This window comes from Megascapheus bottae, chromosome 16 (genome assembly GCF_031878675.1).
Source record: "Megascapheus bottae isolate mThoBot1 chromosome 16, mThoBot2.hap1, whole genome shotgun sequence".
Lineage (NCBI taxonomy): Eukaryota > Metazoa > Chordata > Mammalia > Rodentia > Geomyidae > Megascapheus > Megascapheus bottae.
The window spans coordinates 53,788,309-53,815,198 of record NC_143524.1 but is presented as its reverse complement, the minus strand read 5'-3'; the positions used below and the strand labels follow the sequence as shown (position 1 = coordinate 53,815,198).

The window sequence follows — 26,890 nt, the reverse complement described above, 5'->3', positions numbered from 1 at the left end:
TGGTGGGAGTGCAAACTGGTTCAACCACTATGGAAAGCAGTATGGCAGTTCCTCAAAAGACTAAACATAGAGCTCCCCTATGACCCAGCAATTCCACTACTACGCATTTACCCAATCATCCAGAAACAAAGACATACTAAATCCACCAGCACAACAATGTTCATTGCAGCACTACTCACCATCGCAAAGATATGGAACCAACCTAGATGTCCCTCAGTTGATGAGTGGATCAACAAGTTGTGGTATTTGTACAAATGGAATTCTATGCTGCTGTCAGAAAGAATGACATCGCCCCATTTGTTAGGAAATGGAAAGACTTAGAAAAGATCATATTAAGTGAAGTAAGCCAGACTCAAAGGAACTTAGGCTCCATGGTTTCCCTCATTTGTCATAATCAGTAGAAACCTTGGGCTCTCCTAGCAGAGATTTGCAATAGAGCAAAACCTTGATACAAAAGGCCATATAGTGGGTCGCTAAATGAAAGGATCTCTAGGATATAGAAACATAAGCCATATAATGAATGATTGTTGTTCTTAAGGTACTATGTTATCTCTCATCTCTTTTGCTGTCCCTTGGTTATCTCATATTGTTACAGTATCTCACTTTGTTACCTGATATATCAGATATAGTTGTATTTGGTTATTTGAAATTGGATAGGGAAGGGGGGAAAACAAGATGAGGGGTGGGGGGGGGAAGGAAATGGGGACCAAGACATGTGAAAGGGTATCAATGTATGGGAATTAATGCACCATCTATCTGGCAAATATCATGTAACCCTTCTATTAATTACAATAAAAAATATATGAAAAAAAAGAAAAGTGTGCTAAAAAAAAAGAGGCATCCCTTGGAGCTATGAAGCTATGCAGCCTGAACCAACTGGCCTAACCCTTTTTAGTCTCAGTTTTCTTATCTGCACAAAGAACTGGTTATGACTCCGTGATCCAGCTGTTACGTGGGGGCTGTGTGTGTGTATGTTCTTAGCACAGCTGAACAACAATTGGTGTATAAATGTGTGTGTGTGTGCCATTTCTGACCTACTGGAAATCTTGTAACTCTGAGTCTTAGACCTGTTCCATCTTCCCAATCATGTGGGAACATTTTAGTAAATACAGATTCCTGAACTTTGGAGTTGGAAGATTTTGGTTTATTATGTCTTAAGTGATAGCTGTGAATCTGCTGCTGCATAGCTAGATTTGGATACCACTGTTTTATTGAAGCAATAATGAGTATAATTAAAATGATTGTAGATGTCACTAATAGTATGAGGTTTTGTCAGAAGAGATAGTGTTTTCAAGGATACTTTTCCTTTTCTCTTAAGACCACATATATCTTCCCATCAAGTTAAAAATGATAACCTCTACTCTTATGTTTGTGTGGCTTTTTTTTTACTTCGTTCAGTGTACTTTAAAAATACAATCGCTCTCTGAGAGCAGGCCTTATGCACATTATCAGAACTTTGAAGATTAAAGAACTTTCCTTCTTCAGAGAGAACTTACTCTGTGGTGAAGACTGGTATTCTAAGGGGAAAACAAGTTTCTCTAAGTCATTGGGAACCTAGACAGGACTCCTGATACTTTATAAACATTGTTGGCAACAGGAACCCATGACTGTGTTGGCTTTTACAGCAGCTCCACACATTATCAAATTCCTTTCTGTGCTCAAAATCTCTTCTTGATATGTTGTCAAAGGTGCATCGTATCTTTTATAGACTGCCATCTCTTTTCTAGATTAGATTTGAATTTTCAACCCAGCTGTGAGGTTTCAAATGAACTTTCCACTACTCATTTCCTCTGCTCCTTTCTTTCTTCACTGTTAATTGTGCCTTGGAATGCTGCTATACTGAGAAAATAGGGATTAAAAGGATGTTTCTAGCATACTGATCAAGAATGCAGAGTTCAGAGTAAGGTTTCTTCCTTTGACATTTCAGGTCCATTGAGATCACTATTTTCCATTTAGACCTTATACTTAAGATACCAGTCTTCATCATCGTCATCGTCATCTTCCTCTCCTCCTCCTCCTCCTTTTTCTGTAATGTGATTTCCATAACCTAGTACTCTTCTATAGGTTAGTCTTCCATGCTTGCCTCATTTTTTTCCCTAAATCCCTGGGTCTCCTCAACCCACACATTGGTTTATACCTTCTTTGTTAAGAGTTACCTAGGGAGGGTTAATTGTGTATGTGATACTGTGTGTATTTCTCACATGGCTTATAATTTCTGCTCTTGGTTGAAGCTTAGTTGAAATTTTGCTTTCTTAAGGGCATTATAAATTTAAACTTGAGAGGCCAAGAATTTGGCCTAGTGGTAGAGTGCTTGCCTAGCATGCACGAAGACCAGGGTTCAATTTCTCTGTACCACATACACAGAGAAAGACAAAAATGGTGCAGTGGCTCAAGTGGTAGAGCTCTAGCCTTGAGAAAGCCCAAGAACAGTGTTCAGGCCCTGAGTTCAAGCCCCAGGACTGGCAAAACAAAACAAAAAACAAATTTAAACTTGAGCCAAGAAATAAAAGATCTGAGTTGTTTTTTTTTTTTAAGAAATCCAGGTTTTGCAGAAATTATTTGTTTGAATGTCAAATTTAGGAGTAGGAACACTATCACTTTTAAGTAATTGTTTTCTCCTTCTCATTGCTTTTTGGAGACTATGCCAGTTTCTAGGAGATGTTAGCTGTTGGCAACCTCAACCTGGAGCTGGGGAAATGAACAGAGTAGAAAGATGCTTTCACTTTTGGAAGAATCTTCCAAGGCCAGGATCAGAGATGAAAGCGTGGCAGCCAGGTTGAATTTACACTTGTTACTCTATGGAAAATGAAACAGAAACAAGTATACCCTTTTTATTCCATCTGTATCTTTTCATTTATTCACTTCTTCATAGGTTTACTTTATACATTCATTTTATTTAGTGTGTGTGTGTGTGTGTGTGTGTGTGTGTGTGTGTGTGTGTGTGTTTGAGAGGTTACCATGAGCCAGTCACCAGAAAGTATTCTTTCTCAGGAAGTCCAATTTGGGCAAAGTATTAGGTTTGATTTTTTTGTTTTGTTTTTGATGACAGCATCTTGGTTTGTTTATCAGGGTAGTCTTGGACTCTCTGTAGACCCAGGCTGACTTTAAACTTGTGATTCTCTTCCCTTCACTTCTGAAGAGCTGAGATGACAAACGTGATCCACCATACCCAGCTACATGGTTTTTTTTTTTTGTGGATGTGAAACATTTAATTTAAAAATGTTGACACTATAATATATAAAATAGCTATTATAAATGCACATAGTGTATTCTATAGCTGTCAGGTTTTACTTTTTTTTTTTAAGGAAACTGTAAGTTACACTGTGGCTAAGACTTGTATCTTCACCCTTGAAAAAGCCCACATTCTATCACAGTGATGTATGGTCAGACTTAACAGCCCCAATTGTTAAACACTTGGATCAAGTCATAACCAGTTTTATTGCAAAAGGACCCTGTACACATTTATCAATTCTAGTACTTTAATAGCTACCCAACAAGTCATTAACATACAGAAACATGCATCATGAGAAGCAAGAAGTATCACCCATCCCTTCTGCGTATTAGCAACTCCTCACTCCTGAACCCAGTGTGCACCACTGAGATCTGTGAACAGTCACTTTCCCATTCATCCTGAGTGAAAGATGGAACGACTTAAGTACAAATGCAACATATTATAAACAATTTCTTACAAAAAAGTCACAGATTAAACCAAAGTATTTTACAGAATTTACTACAAAACGCCATAAAAACTGCCTTCACTTAAGCTCTTTCTCCCGGTATCCGGCGAGCCAACTGGATGTCTTTGGGCATGATGGTGACTCTCTTGGCGTGGATGGCACACAGATTGGTACCTCCAAACAGACCCACCAGGTATGCTTCACTAGCCTCCTGAAGTGCCCCGATGGCAGCACTCTGAAACCTCAGGTCCGTTTTAAAATCCTGGGCGATCTCTCTCACCAACCTCTGGAAAGGTAGCTTCCGGATGAGAAGCTCGGTGGATTTCTGATAACGACGAATCTCTCGAAGAGCCACCGTGCCAGGCCTGTAGCGATGGGGCTTCTCCACCCCTCCGGTAGAGGACGCGCTTTTCCTGGCAGCCTTGGTGGCCAGCTGCTTGCAGGGAGCCTTCCCATCAGTGGATTTACGAGCAGTCTGCTTGGTTCGGGACATTTTCTCTCACCCAAAGCCGAAGTTTCAGGCCGTTTCTCGGACCACCACGCCGCCGCTGTTCTCCAATGAAGAGGTGCAGTTGACGAGCTAAGGGACAACGCTACCCCAACGAACGACCAAACCGCTCTGCCATGGTTTTTAAAATAAAGCTCTGCAAGACCCAACCATGCAGAAAAAAGAAAATATTTATGCTGGGAAACACACCCAGTTAGGGGAAAAGATGAAACTAGGATTCAAGTTTCCTTATTCTTCCCTTAGTTCTTTATGTGCCCTAGTATTCCCTCACTGTACATTTATTACTAATTATTTCCCATGGGCAGCATGCATTGGTGTTCAAAACACAGGGTGCCCTCCAATGTAAACTTGTTAGGAACAGTGGAGTGGAAGTAGAACTATTTCCTGACAATGTGTGAGTGACATTTTCCTCCTGCATAAATACATTTCTGTGTGATCATTTAACAAAACATTCTGGTTGAGTTTAAACTTATGGACTATAGTTTCTAGTTCCAGGAATCTATACTATTCTAAGACATTAGTGGCATGTATAAACACCTGCATGTTGATACAGGTGCCCCTTTCCCTCTCTCTAGGGGCTTGTCCTTTTTTCTATGTCTATCCATAAAACAAACCCAAATGAACTCAATAGTTTTACTATTCATAAGCTTCACCCAAGAGCATTCTAGGCTTTGAGCACCAAGGCATGTTGGCCAGGGGAAATGGCCATGAAATGTACAGAGAGGTGGCATAGCAGGGTGAAAAAAGGACTAATAAACTGGGATTCTAGTCTCATCTTTACTCCTCACCAGGTGTGTGGTCTTTCTGAGAAGGGAAGTGGTAGCTAAGTAAAATATTAAGAACGATGGCTTCAGAATCATAAGCCTTGGGTTCAAATTACATTGTGGTTGACAAGTTAATTTAATGCCAGGAGCCAGCCAGTGCTCTCCTCTAAATGATGTAAGGAATACCTCTCAAGTGGTCAAAGTGAAGAACTGATGTTCATAAATGTGAGGCACTTAGCACCATGTAAGGAATGGTTGAAAGAAAGAAAAAAAATTGTCTTCTTAACAAAGAAGACATAGGGGAAGTGATGTCTGTCGTCCTTTAATATGGTTATGTGAAAGGAGGCTCAAATGTGGCTCCAGAGAGCAGGGTGGAACTTGATACACAAGTCTCATCAAGGTGCCAGGAAAGCCTACGAAAGGGAGTGATATGACCAGACAATTGCAGTGTTAGCATCCACGCCCTATCTTCATGGGCCTAGGAAACTAATGACCACTGGTCTGGCATCTGAAGGTGGGATTTTTCTCTTGGATGTATACAATGAAGTTCCTGATTGTCACATTTAGTTTATTCTATCTCAGATTCTCCTGAACCACTGTGGAATGAATATTCTATCATCTTCTTCTGCCACTGTGACCTTGGGCATGTACAAAGCATAGTTTTATGTATGATGGAATTTGTGTTGTTGCTGGTGATGGGTCCTCATTGGTCCAGGCTCTTCTGGTAGACTCCATTCTCCTAACTCAAGATTTGTGCTTGCTCTCTGTCTCCTGTCCATATTTTCCTTTCAAGCTTTCATTCTTGGTGTCATGGGACTGTCAGAATAAGCCTTCTCTTTTGAAAAGCCCATCATGTGAAAGTCATTATAACAGCTACTTGGGAAAGGAATGGATATTCTCTGGGACTCTAGTTTACACAGAACATATTGGGAAAGAAATTTCTCTTCTCTTGGCTGCCATCAGAGTGCCAACTATTTATAGTTTTGGCTTTTCATTTAGCTAATTTTTGAGTAATTGACAAGGAGACCACTGATGTTCCAGGGCAGGGATGATATGTAAGAAGTATGAATTGAACAGTCCATATTTAAAGGTTTCAAAATTCCTTTAGGTGCTGCTAGTTCTAGTGCTACTTGTTATCCTGTATTTGCCCCTATGGAGCCTTACAATAATCTCTCTAAGGAAGGACACGTAGGCTTACAGAAGTCATGAGAGTTATTCAGACCTCAGAGTCTTATGCCAGACCTGGAGCTAGAATCAGTTTATAATATGGATTGATTTTATAGACCCTAAAGCAAGGTTTGTGTGATTGGGGAAATAGGAATGCCATCCTCTGCCAGCTGGATTAGTTCATTTATTCAATTACTATGGGTATTTGAGTGTAGGTACTTGGGATGTGAAGCACTCAGGGATGTAAACCCTTGCTTATGACGGAATGTAGGACAAATGGATTAGACAGGCATTTTCTACAGTGAAATGAGTACTGTGACTGCGCAAGGCCCATGTTAAAGAAAACACCCAGGAAGCGGGTTGAAAAGCTTCTGTGTAGCTTCTGACACATAAATTGAGATTTAAGAGAGAAGGGGTTTCCAGGAGGAAATGAAGGCATGAGGACCAACGGACTTAAACATGAGCTTTCACCTAAGGAAAAGAGTGTAGAGAGGAAAGAGGTACTTGTTCATGAGCCACATTAAGGATTTCAGCTTTAGTGATCATTAGCAAAGGGAACTTGGAAGTGGGGTTTTAAGCCTAGGAATGTTACCTCGTTGGATCCGAATTGTAGAAAGCTACTCAGCAGCATGTAGAGGATGAATAGAAGGACTAAATGAAAGAACCTTTCATAGTAGCTACTCCTATGAGCATGCTGTCCAGTGAACCTGGGTGTCTCCACATGTGCCTTTCTTTGCTACCACTTGAGCCACAGCTCCGCTTCTGGCTTTTTAGTGGTTAATTGGAGATAAGAGTTTCCCAGAGCTGGGAGCCAGTGGCTCACACCTGTGATTCAAGCTACTCAGAAGATCGCATTTATTTGGAAGCCAGCCTAGGCAGGAATGTCCATGAGACTCTTATCTCCTCTTACCTGCCAGAAAACCAGAAGTGATGCTATGGCTCAAAGTGGCTGAGTGCTAGTCTAGAGCAAAAATGCTGAAGGTCAAGTTCCATGACAGCCAGAAAAAAAAAAAGGCTCACAGACTTTCCTGTTCATGATGGTTTTGTACTATAATGCTCAAATCTTAGCCTTCTAAGTAGCTAGGATTATAGGCATAGGACAACAGAGCCTAGCTACAGTACCAACACTTTTCATTGTCATTTTTTGTTGTTGTTACAAAAGTGATGTGCAAGTGGGATTACAGTTTCATAAGCAAGGTAATAAGTACATTTCTTTTGGGACACTGTTACCCCTTCCTTCGCTCTCTCCCAGTTTTTCTCTCCCATCCCCACTCATAAGTTGTATAGTTCATTTTCCATTAACTACTCTTAAAGGCTTCAACTCGCCCCACTTTTCCATGTTTTCCATTCCCAGTGCTTTTCTGCTTAGCTTTTATCCCTTCCAATGTGTTGCATACAGTTTGAATTACTTCTATTATTATTTTTTTTTTGCCAGTCCTGGACTTGAGCTCAGGGCCTGAGCACTGTCCTTGGACTTTCTCAAGGCTAGAGCTCTATCACTTGAGCCTCAGCACCATTACTGGCTTTTTTTTTTCTATGTATGTGGTACCGAGGAATGGAACCTGGGTCTTCATGCATCCGAGGCAAGCACTTTACCACTAGGCCAAACTCCAAGCCCCTACTTCTGTTTTTAAAAAAATAGAAAAGTAGTTTTTATTGAATTTAGTCATATCTTAAATCACATGTAATTTCATCAAAGGCAGAGATTTTTCTGTCTTGCTCATTGCAGCTTCTCCAGTGCTTGAATAGTGTCAGGTGATCAAATGAATGGAATATTCACTTAGCAACCAGTTAGATATCATCCAAAATAGTGGAAACTGGGCGCCTACCAGTCCTAAAGAGTTTTGGTTGCCCTCTGAATGCTCTCCTCAGATCTGCTTGGGTAGAGATTCCTAGCTATTCACCTAGGAGGAAAGGACTTTAGGCTTCCATTGTTCAGAAAATGAGAACACTACCCTTCCCTTGTCAATAGCCTAATCTAAGGGGAAAAGTTTACCCCCTAAAACTCAGTAAGTATAAGCACTTGTTAGTTCCTGTTCTATTTGAAGATATGGAAACCAACCAACACATTCCCTTCAAAACCCTTCCAGTTACCACTTAGACTGTTTTTCTTCTGTGCGCTCTTCCTGTCCCCCAGACAGTAGCATAGGCTTTAGTGGGGACAGATCCTAAAGAGTGGCCAATATCCATTTTCCTGGAGACAACCTTGATCTGTCTTGGAGGATGAGTGGTTTCCAAGGCAGATGAGGAGGCAGTGATAAATGCAAGAGAGGAATTTTTTTCAAAAAATATTGAATTATCATCTTAACATTTTTTTGTCAGTCATGGGACTTGAATTCTGGGCCTGGGTGTTGTCCTGAGTTTTCAGCTCAAAGCTACCAATCTACCACTTTGAGCCACAGAGCCACTTCCAGTTTTCTGGGGTCAATTGAAGATAAGAGTCCCATGGACTTATACACCCAGGCTGGCTTTGAACCTAGATCCTCAGATCTCAGTTTCTTGAGTAGCTAGCATTACAGGCTTGAGCCATCAGCACCAGGCTTTATCTTAACATTTTATTGAAGTAGTTACTGTGGGCAGTGTACAAGAGCTGTGTCTTCCTTTCCCCCAGTTTTTATATCCATACCAGGAAATGTTCAGAAATGGAGGGGGACAGGCTTGGTAGGTTCCTCTATGCCTACCAAAAGTCAGAGCTGCAACCAGATAATGGTGACAATTCCCATAGCAGAGCACAAGTATATTCTAGAGACAAGGTGAGCACTTCAGATTTTTGATTCCTGGTTCCTTTCCAATAATGATTTAATGACTGGAATCACATCTCCCTGGTCTTACTGACCTTTAGGATTTCTTTTTCTGTTTCCTAACTCAAAGTATTTTTTTTTTTGCCAGTTCTGGACTTGAGCTCAGGGCCTGAGCTCTGCCATTGGACTTTCTCAAAGATAGAGCTCTACCACTTAAGCCTCAGCACCACTTCCAGCTTTTTTCTATGTATGTGGTACCAAGAAATCAAACCCAGGTCTTCATGTATGCTAGGAAGCACTCCAGCACTAGGCCAAACTCCTGGCCCCTTGGCTTTTTTTTTTTTTTTTTTTTTTAAGAGAACCATCCTTCACTCAGGTAGATTGTTAAACACGGATAGGCATTTTAATGAGTTTTTCATCTCTGGGTCAGGCTGGATTTGGTTTGAAGTGTGTTCTCTGACCCATTTGTCATGTGCTCAGGAAGCTGGCAAAACTGGTTCCCTTCTCCCCAAAGTCTATCTCCTATCATTTGCAAATCATGTAATACTGAGAAGTGCTGACAGGAACGGCCTCTCACTGTCTGCTGTTTTCTGTCTCATGACTTCCTAGGTCAAGGAGGCTCCAATATTGCTGTCTCTCCTGGAGTTGACAACGGGGAGTGGAGAGAAGACAGGCTGTGTCTGAGACAGAGCAGTCCAGAAAGAAAGTGCACTAGATGCTGCTGAAGAAACGAGCAAGGAATGCAACATCCTGAGAACCTCTTCTCAACTCACTCCCCAAACCACGGCTTCCTCACAGAAAGAGGGTCCTTTTAGGATCTTGTTATCAGCTGCCCAGAGCTTTCGTGGAGCCCACACAAGATTGTTGCCACAGATCTGAACAGGATAGCATTTCACTTTTGCCACCTTTGAATCTTCCTGATTGTGGTCTTAGAGCTATTTATCCCCAAGAATTATAAGCCACATTTATTGCTGGGGTTTTTTTTTTTTTTGTGTGTGTGTGTGTGTACACTTTTCAACATGATTGACTTAAGTTTCCTAACTGAGGAGGAACAAGAGGCTATTATGAAGGTTCTGCAGAGGGATGCTGCCCTGAAGAAGACTGAAGAGGAGAGAGTCAGGTAAGAGGCCAGAAGAGTCTTCAGACTTGAGGGAAGGAAGATGTGGGCCATAAGAAAATAGAGACTTTTAAAATTTTCAACCATAAGTGGTAGTTCTGACTTGGAGCCTAAACTTATGGGTTCCAATTTTAGGTTTGCTTCCTGCACAAACATTTTCCTCTGGTGTCTTTTAATTTACTCTATTGGATTCCTGTCAGAAGCAGATCTTGATTAAAAACTTAAACTGGGTGTGGTTTGTAGTCCCAAGCTACTCCCAGCTTGAGCCCATGAATCTGAGATCAGCCAAGAAAACAGAGTGAGACATCATGTCAAAAAACAAAACAAAATACACTGAACCAAGCAGCCAGATCAGCGAGTATCCTATACTCCTTCAACTTATTAAACAAGTTAAAAATGGAACATATAGGGCTAGGAGCGTGGCCTAGTGGTAGAGTGCTTGCCTAGCATGCATGAAATCCTGGATTCTATTCCTCAAAAGCACATACAGAGAAAAAGGATAATGTGGGCTGTGGCTCAAGTGGTAGTGAAGTAGCCTTGAGAAAGCCCAAGAACAGTGCCCAGGCCCTGAGTTCAAGCCCCAGGCCTGGCAAAAAGATGGAACATATACAAGTATATTTCTCTCCCTCCCCCACCCTGGTTGTGTGTGTGTGTGTGTGTGTGTGTGTGTGTGTGTGTTTGAGACAAGGCTTCCCTGTGTTACTCAGGCTGGCCTTGAACTTGGGATCCTCTTGTTTTAGTCTTCTGGGATTCTAAGCACCTAGCTGCATGCATGTGTGCATATTCCATTCCACTACACAAAGCATTTTGGGAGTAGAAAATTATATGCTATGATGTTCTTTGATTTCTAAAATTTTAGAAGGAAAATAGAGAAGAGCTCATAGCTTTGCATATTTTTAGAAATATTGGAATTGGTTTTAGCAGCAAAATTAAAATACTCTGTTCATATCAACTTTTTATTTGGCTCAAACCCATGGAGCAGAGTAGTAACTCTAATATATTAGGCTTGTTAGGAAGAACCTGTCAACATTCTTATAGCTTTTGCTCACCTTTGCAGTAGAAAGAGCACTAGACCAGGTCACTGAATAACTGGGCTTAGTTCAGACCCTTCCAGTTGCTGTCTTTGTAACCTCAAGCTTTGAAGGCAGTGAGAGGCTTTCTGCATGGGAATTCATGGTATTAACTTTGTGTTCCTTATCCCAGGAGTTATCCAAAAGGAGCATAAATTATATTCTTACATCCTAGAGCACAAGGACCATGAATAGTGGGTTTATTTTCACCATTCCCTATAGCTTGACCCTATATATTGAATGTGCTTTGTAAAACAACACACTGAAATTCACTTTGAACTCTATATAATGTCTGATCATTGCTACTGATAATTATGATGCTTAATAAGGTGTAAATGCCTTAATATGCCCTTCTTTCTTCTTAAAAAAAGACAAGCTTTAATGAGCTTCATAAAAATCATCCTTGTAGGGCCAGAAGCACAGCCTAGTGGCAGAGGGCTTGCCTAGAATGCATGAAGCCCTGGGTCAATTCCTCAGTACCACATACACAGAAGAAAAAAAAGCTGGAAATGGTGCTGTGGCTCAAGTGGTAGAGCACAAGCCTTGAGAAAGTTCAGGACAGTGCCCAGGCACTGAGTTCAAGCCCCAGGACTGGCAAAAAAATATCATCCTTTAGTTGACCTGGGATAGGCCCACTTGCCCAGCAAGTTGTAGGTAATGGTTTCACATTTTCTGGGCTCCAGGATGGGATGATTTCCTCTGCATGCCACAGACATCTAAGTGACAGTACATATGCCTCCTTGGTGAGAGGAGAGGCTGTAACTCCAGCTGAAAGTGTACCTTTGGCACCGTTATGCCCATCATTTCTTATGAGCCCACACGCTTATATGTAGTTGGAAGGTAGAGTGGGATATAATCACCCTTCCACCTTTATGTTTGAGGCACACCAGGTGAATTGCTCAAGAGCACAAAGCCAGTGGGTGTCAGAGTGAGGGTGAAATCCCACTCTAATGATCTTCCCGTACTCGTACACTCCACTTCCTCTTCTGACATCTAACAATGGAGAAGGGGAAAGGAGGTAGGACACGGAGCTGGGATCATGCTCCTCTCTACAACACACTTGTAATGCCTTGGAAGTGTTACATCCCACTCTCTGCAGGTGCTCCACCTTTGAGCAGTTTCCCCAGAAGCAGGAAAGAACTGACACTAATCCAGCCATCAGAGCTTCTGGGTAGCTTTCAACTTCACACATTCACAGATCCTAAAGGCCTTTCATGAATGTTACCCTCTTAGGTTTCTCATGGCAACACCAAGGTGTGTCAAGGCCAGGACTGTTACACATAGCCACAGCTAAGTATTCAAGTCCCTTGGCAGGCTTGGATTTGTACACTACTCTCCTTTCTCCTGGGTTTTCCCCAAACTACCAAAGGTACAGCTCTTCTGCTTCTCCTTCTCCTTCTCCTTCCCCTTCTCCTCCCCCCCCCTCGGTCTCTCTCTCTCTATCTGTCTATCTGTCTCTGTCTCTGTCTCTCTCTCTCTCATAAAAAAAATGACAAGAAGCCTTGGGGTGGTGACAAATCCAAGGAGTTAAGCCCTGTCTACAACACTTCTCCAAGGAGCTTTCATAGTGGTACCACACATCTCTTGTGAACTTGGCCTTGAGCCAGGATTGCAGAGGACATTGGGACTATTGAGGAGTGTTAGTGTGGCAAGTAGGTTTGAAATGATGACTTGCAACACTGAGAGTCTGACCCATAATGTGTTCACACAAAAAGAACCTTGCGGTGTGTCCCACTTTTCTCTAGAACTGAAGGAACTGACTGGGCTCATATTCTGTTCCTTTTCTGCTTCTGGGCCAAAATTAAGTCTCTGAACACTGGAAAGACTACTTGATGGGATTCTTTCTTATAAATGCCTGTACCCTTGTTTGGCTCTTTATCTTTACCTCATCCATAAACTAAGCCTGACAGCTCAGAAATAGAGACTTTTGAGTTCCTATCAATGGTTTTATAGGTTAAATCCCAAAGAGGATTAATGACTTGCCCAGGGTCAAAAGTTAGACAGTGCCAAAGCCATAAAAAGAAAAGTGCTTGTTCCCATGATTTTTTCCTCTGCCCCATGCAGCTTGTTGCAATTTATCTCCCAGAACAAAACAGGAAAAATTCACTCATGACACAGGGAAAGGACTCTCATGCCTGGATCGTGGAATCAATTCCATCTCCACTTCTAATCAACTGTTGCTCATTGGGCAAATTATTTAACCTCTCTGAGCCTCTACTCACATGCTGGGTGTGACCATAATACCAATTCAGTTTAAAGTCAGGTTTAAGTAAAATAATTTTAAATCTTCCTGACATGTTAGATAGTAAGTACATTTTAAAATCCCTTATTCAACATTCAACCTGTGCTTTTATAAAAGAACAGAAGACTCTGCTTAACTATCTGATTCCCTAGCAGAGATACAATTCTAAAACCAATTACTTAATGTAGTAGTGAGATTGAGTAGAGCACCTTTTAAGTACAAGAAACTGTTTTGGACAGAGATATGAAGTGAATTTCTGGGATAACTAAAAAACATCACCTCCCTCAAAGGATTTACCACCACATGGCCCTTCATCCAGTTAATGGATTACCAATTGCAAATGAGTCTAAATTTTGCTTCCCTAAGTTGGTTTTACAATGCCTCAGTTCTCTCTCTAGTTGGCTTGTAGCTTAGAGATATCAGTTATGCTGGGCATTGGTGGCTCACGCCTGTAATCCTAGCTACTCAGGAGTCTGAGATCTGAGGATCACAGTTCAAAACCAGCCTGGGCACAGAAATCCATGAGACTCTCATCTCCAATTAAGCACCAGAAAAACCAGAAATGGTGCTGTGGCTCAAGTGGTAGATTGGTAGCCTTGAGCTGAAGAGCTCAGGAACAGTGCCCAGACGCAAAGTTCAAGCCCCATGACCAACCCCCACCCCCCAAAAAATGTTTCTTTCAAATGCTAACTCTCTTATAGCCATAAAGACGTCACTAGAGGCCTATAGCTTCCACATCCAGGAAATCTGCTGCTTCAGAATCCATTTTAGAAGGCCTGAAGGTGAGATGTAGCATTCACATTGAAATCTGGAAACCTGGTTCACCTTTTTCCATACATCCAGTGCTTTGATTATTCCTACCCAAACCCACTTCAGACACTTTGAAGATCATTTAGTTTGCATGTTACCTTCCATCCTGGTTTCATAATAAGAAATAGAGATGTTAGTCATTTTAGAGCTGTGTTCAAGCTCTAAGTCACCCAACCAAGCTTATAGTAGTAGTAATTAGAGTAGTAATAGTAGTAGTAGAATATGGAATTGAGTTATCCTCTATGGGGTCATTGGGGTGCAGATGAGAAGACAATATCTCTAGGTGACTCTTGCCACAACTCTTTTCCATGATGCATCTACCTATAGCCACAAGGGCTAGGCTTGGGTTACAAACTGCCAAGTAAAGATATTTCACAGACCCGTAGGGAAGGATCCATATAGATAATTTTTTTCTTCTACTCTTTCTCACCCATGCCCTCTGTCTCCTTGCCTGCCTGTCTCTCAACTTTTAAAGAAACACACCCATATAAACACATGTGTAATTTGAGTCTTTTATGGTTTGAAAATGACATAGTGTGGAGGTGGCGTTTCCTGTGCTTTGCCTCACACTGCCAGCAGGAAATCGCTGCATGTCTGTCTGTATGCCACACCAACACCACCTCCCCCGCCCCCATACACATACAACCACATTGATGTGTGTCTCTACAGGAGATATCATCTCAACTGCCACCACATCTTATGAGTCTCAGAATCCGGTTGACAGGCAGTTGACATGACAGATTTGACTGACAGGACCTCTGGCAGTGTATTCTGTCACAGGAAGTGAACAGGAACTAACATTTATCTACACATGGAGCCGCACATAGTTGTTTTTTTTTTTTTCATTTTGTCTTCAGATCATTACAGTGAACCCATCCAATAAATGAGGAAATATGGCTTAAAAGGATAAGTGTCCTATAGGATTAAAGCCTGTTCCCTTCTATACCCTGTACTGTTTCTCAGCAGATTATGGGGAGCTAGGATGGATCTACGGTCTAATAGATTCATTTCTTCTTATTTTTTACTGTAAGGAATATTGCAATTGATTTTGTTTTCAGATGTATTGGCTTCTAGCTTCTCCATCAAAGGTTGAATCTCTTGGTAGAGTGAGTATGATAGTCATTTTTAAGACCAAACATATATTTTTCCTTCTGAGAGAGTAGGGAGTAGTGGAGAGAATATTAGCTCAGAGTTGGGCTGGTTTCTGGTTCTAACTCTGGGTGATTTTGAGCAAATCTCTTAACTTCTCTGACCCTCAATCATCTCATTTAGAAAGGGAGGCCACTCATAACTATCTAAGGTATCTTCTATCTGTCACATTTTTCTTTTGTGGTCCTTGTTCTGGGGCTTTAGATTGGGGCCTGGTCACTGTAGCTTAGCTTTATTGCTCAAGGCTAGTGCTCTACCACTTGAACCACATCTCTACTCCCTCTTTGGTAGTTTATTGTAAATAAGTCTCCCTCATAGATTTTTTTTTCTTCCCAGCCAGTTTCAGACTGTGATAGTGAGCTCTCAGCCCCCTGATTAGCTAGAATTAGAGGTGTAAGTCACTGGCTCATGACATTCTAAGCAAACATCTAAGAGTATTATTATCATAAGGGTTATTATTTGACAGTATTGGACCTCATGCTTCCTAGTTAAGTCCTCTACCACTTGATCCACATTCAAAATGAAGAATAATTTAAAGTCACATAATCCAAGCACCTGACTGTAGTGGGATATTAAGCAACAACAGCAAAAGACTAGAAAATGGATCAGTCATCCTCCTGTTTGCCTGCTCATTCTCCATTCACAGTTGGCTAGGTAATATCATCCAGTTCTTGTCTATAACATCAGGCCTTTGCTGATCACGATGAGGATCTAACATGCATGGATATGAACGCTAGAAACAAAGCGGTGGGCTAGGGAAAAGTGCTAAAGCCTTACTGCGGCCACTCACTTTTCTATATTTCTTCTGAATCCTCATACTCTTTGTGCACTGCCAAGAATGAACAGTTGGTAGTTAGGGCTGTGCATTGAATTCTTGTACACAATTTCAAACCTATCCCTGATAGGGAATGAATAAGTAAACAAATAAGCAGATAAGACTTAGATGTATAGTCTGCAGCATTCTGAGCAGGCAAATAGCCACCTTTTGCAGATGACTAAATTCTTTGTAGCTCATGCTAATATGTAAGGATACAATGATGTAATGCATATCCAAGTGCCAACCATATGGTACAGCGTAAAGCAGATGCTATGCAAGTGTTAGCAGAAGGAATGGGAGACTGGATAAAACAACTGGATGTTTGTTTTGAAGCCTTTCTGTGCTTTTGTGTTCACCCCTGTCCACCAACCATGGAACATCTTTCTGCACAGTTCTCTACTAAACACAGTGTGTATATGTAAAGGATAGAGTGCCAGTCTGAAAAAATTACCCTTTTCCCCCTTCAACTAGATAGTAAAAATATGCGGAAATCCAGTGCTAATTTGATGGGTGCAATTACAGTTCAGAAGAATAATGAGAGATCAATGTGAATTAGCAGATAGAGATGATTTTAATAGCATCATTGTGGAATTTTTTCTGTCTTTACAAAACTTTGTCTTTGATGTCAATGCATACAGAGTCATCTCCCAAATATCATGAATGACTAAGAAAAAGATCTGGAAAGTGGCTATTAAACTTAGCAGCCATAATCATGTTCAGAAATATGAGTAGTGCTTATTACACTTGAAAGAATTGTTATTCTTGGATCATTTCAAAACAAAAGGCCATAAATATTTTCTTTTCTACAATAGCTACCAGCCTTTGGTAGAGAGGGAAGCCTGTGTTTTCTTGTGTCTGCCTCACCTAGCCTGTGCTCACTGTGCATGGATGAGGAGAGTGGATGAAGAGTTGCAAAAGGATCACTGCAGAATAGTGAGCCTTTCATGATCCTTGCAGAGTCAGGAGTTGTTCGGCTGGGGGGCTTGTGGTCTCTTTCAGCAGCAGTGTTGACAGTGCTGACATGATGTTTCTAGTGAGAGATTCACATTCCCTGCCTCATCAGTTGGATGAGAAACCCCTGCCATTGTGATGCTTGATCTCCTGCCATTTCTTCATTACCTGTGACCTGACTCAGACCAGGGTGGCCAAGGAGCCCTTATTTGTTCACTGATTTATTCACTCAACAAATACTCACTGGGTGTCAATATCAGCTCTGTACCAGGCTCCATGCAATGTGCTAGGGTTACATAGGTGATTAAGATGAGTTTGCAGAGTCTACTGATGACTGGGTGAAGCAGATGTGCAAATAGATTGTTGGGGTGTGGTGTGCTGGGTGCTACAGGGGAGGTGCCATGGGAGCACAGAAAGGCAGGCCCTTCTTGAGATGGATCCATGGAGCTGTACAATGAGGAGCAAAGACAAGAATCAAGGGAAAGACATCCCAAAGGCTTCACATTCATTGGCCCCTTCCCAACATCCAGGTATTTCTAGGCAAGCACTTCCTATAGGTAGATTTTATTTTTTTCCCTAACTTCATTAAAAAGAATAGCAAAACTTAGCATGATTCGGTAATCTATCCATGAGTACATATAGGAAGAACAAAACTGAGATTTAGAAATATTTGGGGAGTAGTCCTCTGCCACCTCCTTTCTGTGGTCTATAGGTTAAGAAATGCAGTTTGAAGAACATTCTAGTATGTTAAGTGAATATAAAAGTAACTTCTGGGAAATGAATCTGAAAAGGTAACCTGAAGCCAGATAGTCAGGTACCTCATATGACATTCCTTCACTCTATAAGAACTCAATCAATAGCCATTGTCCCCACTCTCTCCTCCCACCCCTACACACACACACACACACACACACACACACAGCAAAGATGCACCAAATCTAGGCCCTGACACTAAGAATTCAGTCTTACCAGAAGATGGAAATGATTTCTATCTTCTGGAACTGGACTCAGTCTTAGCCCAGAAATCAAGAGCTATGCCCGCAACACAAAAGGGATTGTCTGCTCTTAATAAGTAATAAGCAAGCCGGGCACAGTGGCTATAATCCTAGCTACTCAGGATGCTGAGATCTGAGGATCATGGTTCAAAGCCAGCGGAGCACTAAAGTCCATGAGACTTATCGCCAATTAACCACCAGAAAACTGGAAGTGATGCTCTGGCTCAAGGGGTAGGGTGGTAGCCTTGAGCTGAAGAGCTCAGGGACAGTGCCTAAGCCCAGAGTTCAAGCCACACAACCGGCAAAAAAAAAAAAAAAAAAAGAGAGAACTGTGATTGAATGCTTACAGTATGCTCATTCCTTCTTAGGTAAATGGGAGCAAACAGAGAGGTAATGCCAGCTACTCTGGCTGGCTGGAAACTCTCTAGGCATGGTTGGAAACAAGAAGCATCCTTACCAGACTTGACTAGTTGCCTACCTAACTTGCTCTAAAGGATATCTAAGTATGACAGGTTTCCAGCTCTACCATCTTGGTCTAGTCATGTTCTCTGGCTAGAATGTTCCTACTTTAGGAAATAGGCATAGTAGTTCTAATGTACAAAAAGCTCTTAAGTTTCTAAAAGGCCTTTATTGCACTTTATTCTGTTAGTAAAAAAAGGTATATTTGTGGTTCTCATCTTGAGGAGAAACAGAAATGTAGAGATTAAAAGACTTGTCAATGAGAATACTGTTTTTCCAAATAATAAAAATTTGGGAAGTTTTAGGAAGTAAGAATTGGCCTATTCTTTAGGTTTTAGCTTTTCAGTGAGCATGGATGACCCTGGAATCCTTAGCAGCACTCAGGTCAAATTTTTCTGCCCAGTCTTCTTCTCACATTTGGTCTTCCCTAATTCTAGCCTGCTTTAATTTTCAAGGCCATCAAGCCTCACAAGCTACCAGGAAAGTCTCTGAGAAACCCATTTCATCAAGACTGAAAGGGCTGATGAGCTGGTAATCTTATCACTAGTTACTTGGTGAGCATTTATTAAGTGCCAGACAGGTACACTGGGCTCTCAACACAGAATTAACTTACTAAATCCAGAAGGTAGGTTTACTGTCCATAAGCTCTGCCTCAGGAAACTTACGTATTATCCCTCTCTAGGACATTTGAATAATAGACACAGAACATGGCAACCACTAAGTGAAATTGCTCTTAAGAAATTTTAAACATCACCCTAGGACTCTGAAGGAGACCTTTTTTTTTTCTTTTCCCTTTTTTTTTTTTGCCAATCCTTGGGCTTGAACTTAGGACTGAGCACTGCCTTTGGGCTTTCTCAAGGCTAGTGCTCTTTGAGCCACAGTACCACTTCCAGCATTTTTCTGTGGATGTGTTACCAAGGAATTGAACCCAGGGCTTCATGCATGCAAGCACTCTACCACTAGGCCACATTTCTGACCTGCATAATATATACATTTTTTGCCAGTCCTGGGGCTTGAACTTAGGGTCTGAGCACTGTCCTTGGGCTTTCTCAAGGCTAGAGCTCTACCACTTGAGCCACAGCACCATTTCTGGCTTTTTCTATGTATGTGGTACTGAAGAATTGAACCTGGGTCTTAGTGCTTACTGGGCAGGTACTCTACCACTAGTCCAAACTCCTGGCTCCATGCATAGTATATTTTTAAACAAACCCAAGAATCACTTGCTCTTTACATTTCTTACTTTTCAGTCAAAGAGGAAGATTGGTTAGTCATCTGTGATGTTTCTGTCATCTACACTATTAATAACATTATTTCACTTACATGTTTACAAATTTCCTTATGCAGTGCTACAATCACAATGAACTCATTTAATTTGCTCTGGGTCTCAGTGAAGTAAAACTCTTTTCCTTTTTTAGACATTTGCCTGAAAAAATTAAGGATGGCCAGCAGCTGAAGAATATGAGTGGCCAATGGTTTTACGAAGTCAAGGCCAAAAGACACAGAGAGAAAATCCATGGTGCAGATATTATCCGGGCATCCATGAGGAAGAAGAGGCTCCAAGTGGCAGGTAAGGAACTGTCCCTCAGCATGTGTGTGGAACAGAGCATAAGATACGGTATGAGGATTGTTACTGACACTGGTGGAGGGAGATCAAAATCTGGGTGAAAATCTCGCCCTGCTTCAGATAGATAAAATCAAAGCCACTGAGACTCTCTGCCGTATAAAAGGGAAGCCCTTTTAAGTACCATATTCAGCTGTAATTGCCTCAATTCTTGGGGTTTATAAGGGATCTTACTACCTGTTCTTTGGCTTTTAACTCTGGAATTTTAGAACCTTCTGAGTAAGATAAAAGACTTAGACAAAATGAGATCAGCCTTCTTATGAAAAATCTTTGACATCTGGTACTTTATTAACCAACCAAGTACATTATTTAAGGGACTGTCTGGGCAATATTATGAAAGCTTATTAGAATTGTTTTGAGTTGACTACTTACTTGGTGGATTCTCTTCAATTGTAGGTTAATCAGTCTAAACCCCTGGGTAGATGTAGCCTTGCACCCTCTATTATTTCTTCTTCTATTCTCTATTATTTCTAATAATAGCAGCAATCTTGTAAGGTAAGTATATTTTCCCTAGAAACTTTCTTGGGCAAGCATGGAATTGGCCAGGATCATACTGTTGGCAAATGACCAAGTTAGGATTTCAAATCCTACTGACTCAGTGTCACACTTTCTACAGGTAAAAATCAGTTGCTTAATGTTCACAGTGGATTGCATGCAGCCTTCTTGCTTTTCCAAATCCAAAGCATACTGCTAAGTAATGTAGATTTAGTTGACATTTTTCAGTTGTAGAAATTAGACTTAGATATCACAGGACCTTTAATCCCTTGCAGGGATATATAGCTGGAAATTGTAACTCCAATATTGTTCTTCCTCCTCCTCCCTTTCTTCCCCTCCTCCTCCTCCTCCCCCCCCTTCTCCCTTCTCCACCTTCTCCTCTCCCTCCTCTTCCCTCTCTCCTCCCTCCTCCTCCTTCCCCTACTCCTTTCCTTCCTCTTTCCCCCCACCTCCCCCTCTCCTCCTCTTTCTTCCTTTGTGTGTGTATGTTTCCTAGGGCTTGAATTCAGGGTCTGGGTACTATCCATGCGATTTTTCTTGGTGAAGTGTAACACACTACCACTTGAGGCATAGCTCCATTTCACTTCCAGCTTTTTTTCCGATAGTTAATTGGAGATAAGAATCTTACAGACTTTCCTGCCTAAACTGCATAAGCCTGGCTTGTTTCATCTTTTTAACACCAATGAAAGTATTCTTGGCCTTCACCTGCCATGTGTCCTTGTACAATTTTCTTGAACATTGAAACCATCAATTTCTAGATGTAAAAGTTACAAAAATGGCTCCTAGCTCCTAGAATAATGCTTACAAAGAACTCAGCACCACAGTGTCTAATAGTTCTCATTCCGCTGTTGGTAATTATCAGACAAATTCAGGCATAAAGAGAATATTAGGATTCAGCAGCAAAAGAGGTTTTTCCTGAAGAGAAAACACAGGGGTTTTATAAGAGGTCTGACATCTGAGCTACCTGTTAAGAAGTAAGAAGAATTCAGGTATGTAGAGACTAGGAAATGGGGTGGAGGAGGCAGTAGAAAGGGACATTATAGACTAAAATCATGTGTTCCCATTGTATCCAAGAGCCAAGCATTGTGTGGAATACATTGTATAGATTTATCCCAATGAATATTCTCCCTGCCCTCGGTATCATTTGGCTATGCAAATTCAGTCCTGACTCTAGATCAGATTAATCCGAAGGGATTAATAATAGAATACAGATGTCTCACAAATGGAATCCTGATTCTGAAACTTGGAGGCCGAGAGCTTGCATTTGAGCCCTTAGTGATAGGAGCTGGTGAGAGGGGTAGATTGTGGAGGAAATGACCTTTCTTTTTTTTAATATTTTTTATTGTAATTAATAAAAGGGTTACATAATATTTGCCAGATAGAAGGTACATTAATTCACATACATTGATACCCTTTCACATGTCTTGGTACCCATTACCCTTCCCCCCCACCACCCACCCCCCCCGTCTTGGTTTTCCCCCCTTCCCTATCAAATTTCAAATAACCAAATACAAATAAATAAACAATTTCTTATTTCAGCTGAGCAGAGTAAGGACAGAGCCATTGGGGTGAAGGAGAGCTGGGTGAACAATGTCAACAAAGATGCCTTCCTTCCCCCAGAGGTAGCTGGTGGTAGCGAAGAACCAGAAGACTCAACACCAGCAAGCCCAAGGTAAGATGGAGCTTGAGAGTTTTGTGACTTGGTGTGCTGTGAAAACATTGGACTGGTGCTATCAATATGGGAAGAGGGTAGGATGTGAGAGAATTTGGGGCCCTGATGGGGGCCTTGGTTGGGACAGAATCTAGGCAATGTTCTTTTAGAATTGTAACAAATCTGAATCATAAATAAAATTAAAATGTTAAGGGACAATGTTTTCAGCACCAACAATAACTGCTTTTAATTTATAGTAAGGATTTTTCCTGAGAATAGGCCAGAGTGGTATTCCAAAATGAATTCATCTCAGAGGTAAGATGATTGATGATCACACTATAACAGCTTAGTGCAGTGGAAACAGCTCCAGCACAGGTGCCAGGAAGACCAAGTTCAAATCCTGAGACTGTCATTTATTTGCCATTAAGCAAACCATTGAACCTTCCATATGTATTTCTTAACTCTAGACTGGAATGCTAATATAGATCCCAAAGGCCATTAGTGAGACTTGATTATAACAAACATAGAACACATAGCATGTGTGAAATACTAAGTAAAATTCACGATGTTGGACGGGAGTGATGGTACATGTGTATAATCTCAGCTACCAAGAAGGCAAAGTTGGGGAAGATAGCAATTCAAGGCAAGCCTGAGAGCCCCATCTCAACTAATAAGCTGAGCATGGTGGTTATGCAGGGGGCATTGGTGTAGGAGAGAGTGGGAGACAAAGTAGCATTTTTTTTCTTTTTTTAAAAAATTAATTTTATTATCAAGGTGATGTGTAGAGGGGTTACAGTAACATCCATAAAGTAGTGAGTACGTTTCCTCTCCAACATTGTTACCCCCTCCCCTCATTTTTTCCCATCTTTTCTCCCCCAACCCCCTCTCTCCCAAGTTGTAAAGTTCATTTCCAACATATGAGGCATAGTAGCATTTTATCCTCAGCTTCTGGGTGAAGCTAGTTCAATGTAGAATCTTCACCTGGAATAAAGTTGATGACTTTGCTGGATGAAGAACCTCTGAGTAAGAGTCCAAGGCTGAGGTACCCAGAGACAGATACATTTCCAACAACGTTTGCTTCTTTTAATGGTTGGGGGGCATAATGCCTTTAGGCATTGCAAAGTCACATCTAAGTAAAATTCTTGCCGGGTACCTGCAGCAGCTCAGGAGGCTGAGATCTGAGGATGATGATGCAAAGCCCATCCTGGCACTAAAGTCCATGAGACTCTTATTTCCAATTACTCATAAGAAAATCAGAAGTGCCACTGTGACTCAAGGGGTAGGGCAGTAGCCTTAAGCTGAAGAGCTCAGGGACTGTGCCCAGGCCCAGAGTTCAAGCCCCAGAACTGACAGAAAGAAAAAAACAAAACAAAACAAAACAGAAAACCAAAGAACATGGAATGATGAATTTATTGATACCCCTTGTTTATTCATCCTACTTTTCCCCATGAGTGGCAGAGTCCACTGTTTTCTCCCAGAACAGTATGTGGTATTCTGTTTTATTTATAGAGGCCATGCTAGTTATTGAGTAAACACCTTTGTAGCAGCTACCATTTGATACTATGATCTCACTTGTAGTAGTTCTGACTTTACTACTTTATTTCTATAGATATACATGGGAGTATTAACAGTACAGTTAATGGAAAATGAGTAATTAGTTGGTATATATAGAATTCTTAACACATATAATGCTAGCAACTTGAAGGGTAGGATCTAAAATATACATGAATACTTCAGGGTGACTAGGAAGGGTGTACGGGGACTCTTTCCCACCTTAGTGATTCCTCATTTAGCAGCTACATGAAGATGGAGCCTTTACTTTTATAAAGACAAGAGTTTCAGAGCTGGGAGTTTGGCTTAGTGGTAAGAGGGCTTGCCTAACATGCATGAAGACCTGGATTTGATTCCTTAGTTCCACATATATAGAAAAAAATGAAAATGGTGCTGTGGCTCAAGTGGTAGAGCTGGTAGAGCTCTAGCCTTGAGAAAACATAAAGACAGTTCTCAGGCCCTGAGTTCAAGCCCTGGGACTGGCAAACAACAACAACAGCAACAACAAAATAAAGGCAAATGTTTCAAAGTATTAGGAACTCTAGGAGAAAGAACATAGCCATTTATATCCACTTTGAAGGAGCTGAGATAAGGTCTTTGGATCATTGACCACCTGTGGAAAGGAGACAATTCAGGCATATCAGAGACAAATTCAACTCACTGCAATTTTATCTAAATCAGATCTCTCATCCCTCCAGGTGGTCATTCCCTTTCAAAAGGTTTGAGTGGGCAAAGGTGCCTGACTCGGAGACTGGGTATTTCCTTAGTCTTCCTCACTTTTAGGCTAATAAAACTTCCACGGCTCACATCTGTACTTGTTTTCTGCATTTCTCATGTGACCACAGACACTCATCCATGTTCCGGGTGTACCAGGATATTGTGAGATTACCTGAAAGAAGGTGATGGAACCACTAATCATTTCTTAGGAAGACGGAAAATTGACCAGCATCCAAGAGGCAATATAATAATGCTATTTATTATTACATAAATAAAGTGTGGTCAAAAAGGCAAGTCTTACACTGTGTGGTATGAGTGATAATCACTCAGAGCTAACTATACATGGGGTGATATTTCACTTCCTCTTTTCCATGGCAGAAATCGCCACTTCACTCAATATCAAGTTCCTGCAATGTTTTCACACTTTAACCTTTGTGAACTGAACTGGGTGTGTTAAGTATACTTTAGGGCCTGTACTTTTTAGACGATGTGAATTTCAATACAGTGACTCAATAACTGTCAATATTTTCTTAGCCATGAGTTGGGGAGTATGAGTGGGGATTTTGTGGGTTTTTTTTTTCCAGTCCTGAGGCTTGAACTCAGAGCCTGGCTTCTGTCCCTGAGCCTCTTTGTGCTCAAGACTAGCGCTCTAACACTTGAGCCACAGCACCACTTCTGGAGATAAGAGTCTCATGGACTTTCCTGCCTAGGCTGGCTTTAAGCCCTGATCCTAACATCTTAGCCTCTTGAGCAGCTAGGATTACAGGTATTAACCATCAGAGTTCAATCTGAGGTTTTTGTTTGTTTGTTTTTAATAATAATGGCAAGGTGTTTTATGGTGTTGTGGGCACAGTTTTGTTGAGTTCTACCCGTGAAGAATGTAAACATTGTTCTAGCTCTGGAGTCAGGAGCCTGGACATCTGCTTGTATTCCTTCTGAATTCTTCTTTGTACCTATAGCAAAGGAAGCAGAGAGAGGCTTATGAACAGAGAATAAGTTTCCCTTTAGGGCAGCAAAAAGGAAACTCTAAGCCCAATTCCAGTCCTATTTACTGACTTTTAGCTGGGTAGTATTGGCTAAGCCAGTATAATATAAACTGTAGTGAAGAACCCATTTTATTCTATTTCTAACTTTTCTTTCTTAAAAAAAATCTATGTTGGGCTATAGACATAATGTTCTATTACATAGATTAATACATATCTATGATATACAAACCCTCATCTTAATTTTAATTATGTTCTAAAATCTATGTGCCAGTGATTGTATATAGAGATTCCCATCTTGAATACTTGTTTGTTAAACATGACATTTGAAATAGGATGTAAAAATCAATGTTAATAAAATCTTAAAGAAATGTAATCATCACAGGTTAATATTACCCTTTGGGCTTTGGTAACTTAGGGTTGTTAACCTAGCTTATACACATACATATTTATCTATAAAATATGGGAAAATAATGGCATAAAATGGATAACTGATCATATGCTGAGATGTCTCAGCAAATTGCTATAAATGGTTCTCAACATATACTCCCAATTTTTGTATGTATATCATTGTGAATCATTGATAAACAGCTCATGGATTGGCACTGGCCCACAAACCACATACTGATAACGTATAAATATTTGTTAAACACATACACAGTAAGCCATAGCACCTGGCTGAGTCAGATAAGAAGTAAAGAACAAAACACGATCTGGGCACCATTGGCTCATACCTCTAATTCTAGGAGGCTGAGAATCTTGAAGATGTCAATTTGAAGTCAGCCTGTGCAGAAAAATCCAAAAGACTCCATCTTCAATTAACTAGCAAAATGCCAGTCTTATGGTATGGCTTAAGGGGTAGAGTACCAGACAAACAAGCAAGCGAATTGAGCAAGAAGACTTAAGTTCAAACTTTAACACTTAAAAAAAATTAGAAGCTCCTTCCACATGTAACAAGACCCTTCCCATGCATGAAATGTAACTTATCCTGACTTCAGAAGTAATCCTTTAAGAAGCCCTTTCTCTATTACTCAGGGCTACATGTTCTATGAAACAAATTTGGGTGGTGTGAGTTCCATTGAAAACAGTAGGCTTTCTTTATGGACTAGGACCTTACATATCCTTGCTTCTGACACTTCTTTGGACTGAAGGATCCTGGATATGGACTGACCTTTTCATTCCTCTCTGGTCCCTGTCTTCAAGGAACCCATTGTTCCTTGTATATATAATTATGAACATTATGAACTGTGTTTGGTGTGGTGATAGTACTTAACATACTGTGAGAGCAGTACTGAGTTTATATAGGGTGGAATAAAAAGATGATCTGAGAGCTTTTTGGAGATGATTCTTGAAGGATGAGAAGGGTTATGTTAGATGGTCCTGGCAGAGAGGCTGACCCAGAATC

General features: G+C 41.0%; 2 protein-coding genes across 7 annotated transcripts in view; one reads left to right on the top strand and one right to left on the bottom strand.

The window, feature by feature from the left end:
- The window catches only part of Sytl2 (synaptotagmin like 2), a 114,526-nt gene that overhangs the window by 37,950 nt on the left and 49,686 nt on the right, over positions 1 to 26,890 (top strand). For all 6 annotated transcript variants that reach the window (XM_090348554.1, XM_090348559.1, XM_090348558.1 and 3 more), the window contains exons 2-4: positions 9,467 to 9,977; positions 19,883 to 20,034; positions 22,123 to 22,255. In XM_090348554.1, coding sequence (XP_090204680.1) covers positions 9,877 to 9,977; positions 19,883 to 20,034; positions 22,123 to 22,255 — 386 coding nt within the window. In that variant the 5' untranslated portion in view covers positions 9,467 to 9,876. The remainder of the gene's footprint in view (positions 1 to 9,466; positions 9,978 to 19,882; positions 20,035 to 22,122; positions 22,256 to 26,890) is intronic.
- On the bottom strand, positions 3,286 to 4,289 carry LOC150053591 (histone H3.3A-like). Its single transcript, XM_090349128.1, has one exon. The coding sequence runs from the start codon at positions 4,168 to 4,170 to the stop codon at positions 3,760 to 3,762; it is 411 nt and encodes a 136-aa protein (XP_090205254.1). The 5' UTR covers positions 4,171 to 4,289; the 3' UTR covers positions 3,286 to 3,759.

Excerpts from the sequence above, each read along its gene's own strand:
- LOC150053591 (XM_090349128.1), bottom strand. The coding sequence starts at position 4,170 with ATGTCCCGAACCAAGCAGACTGCTCGTAAATCCACTGATGGGAAGGCT.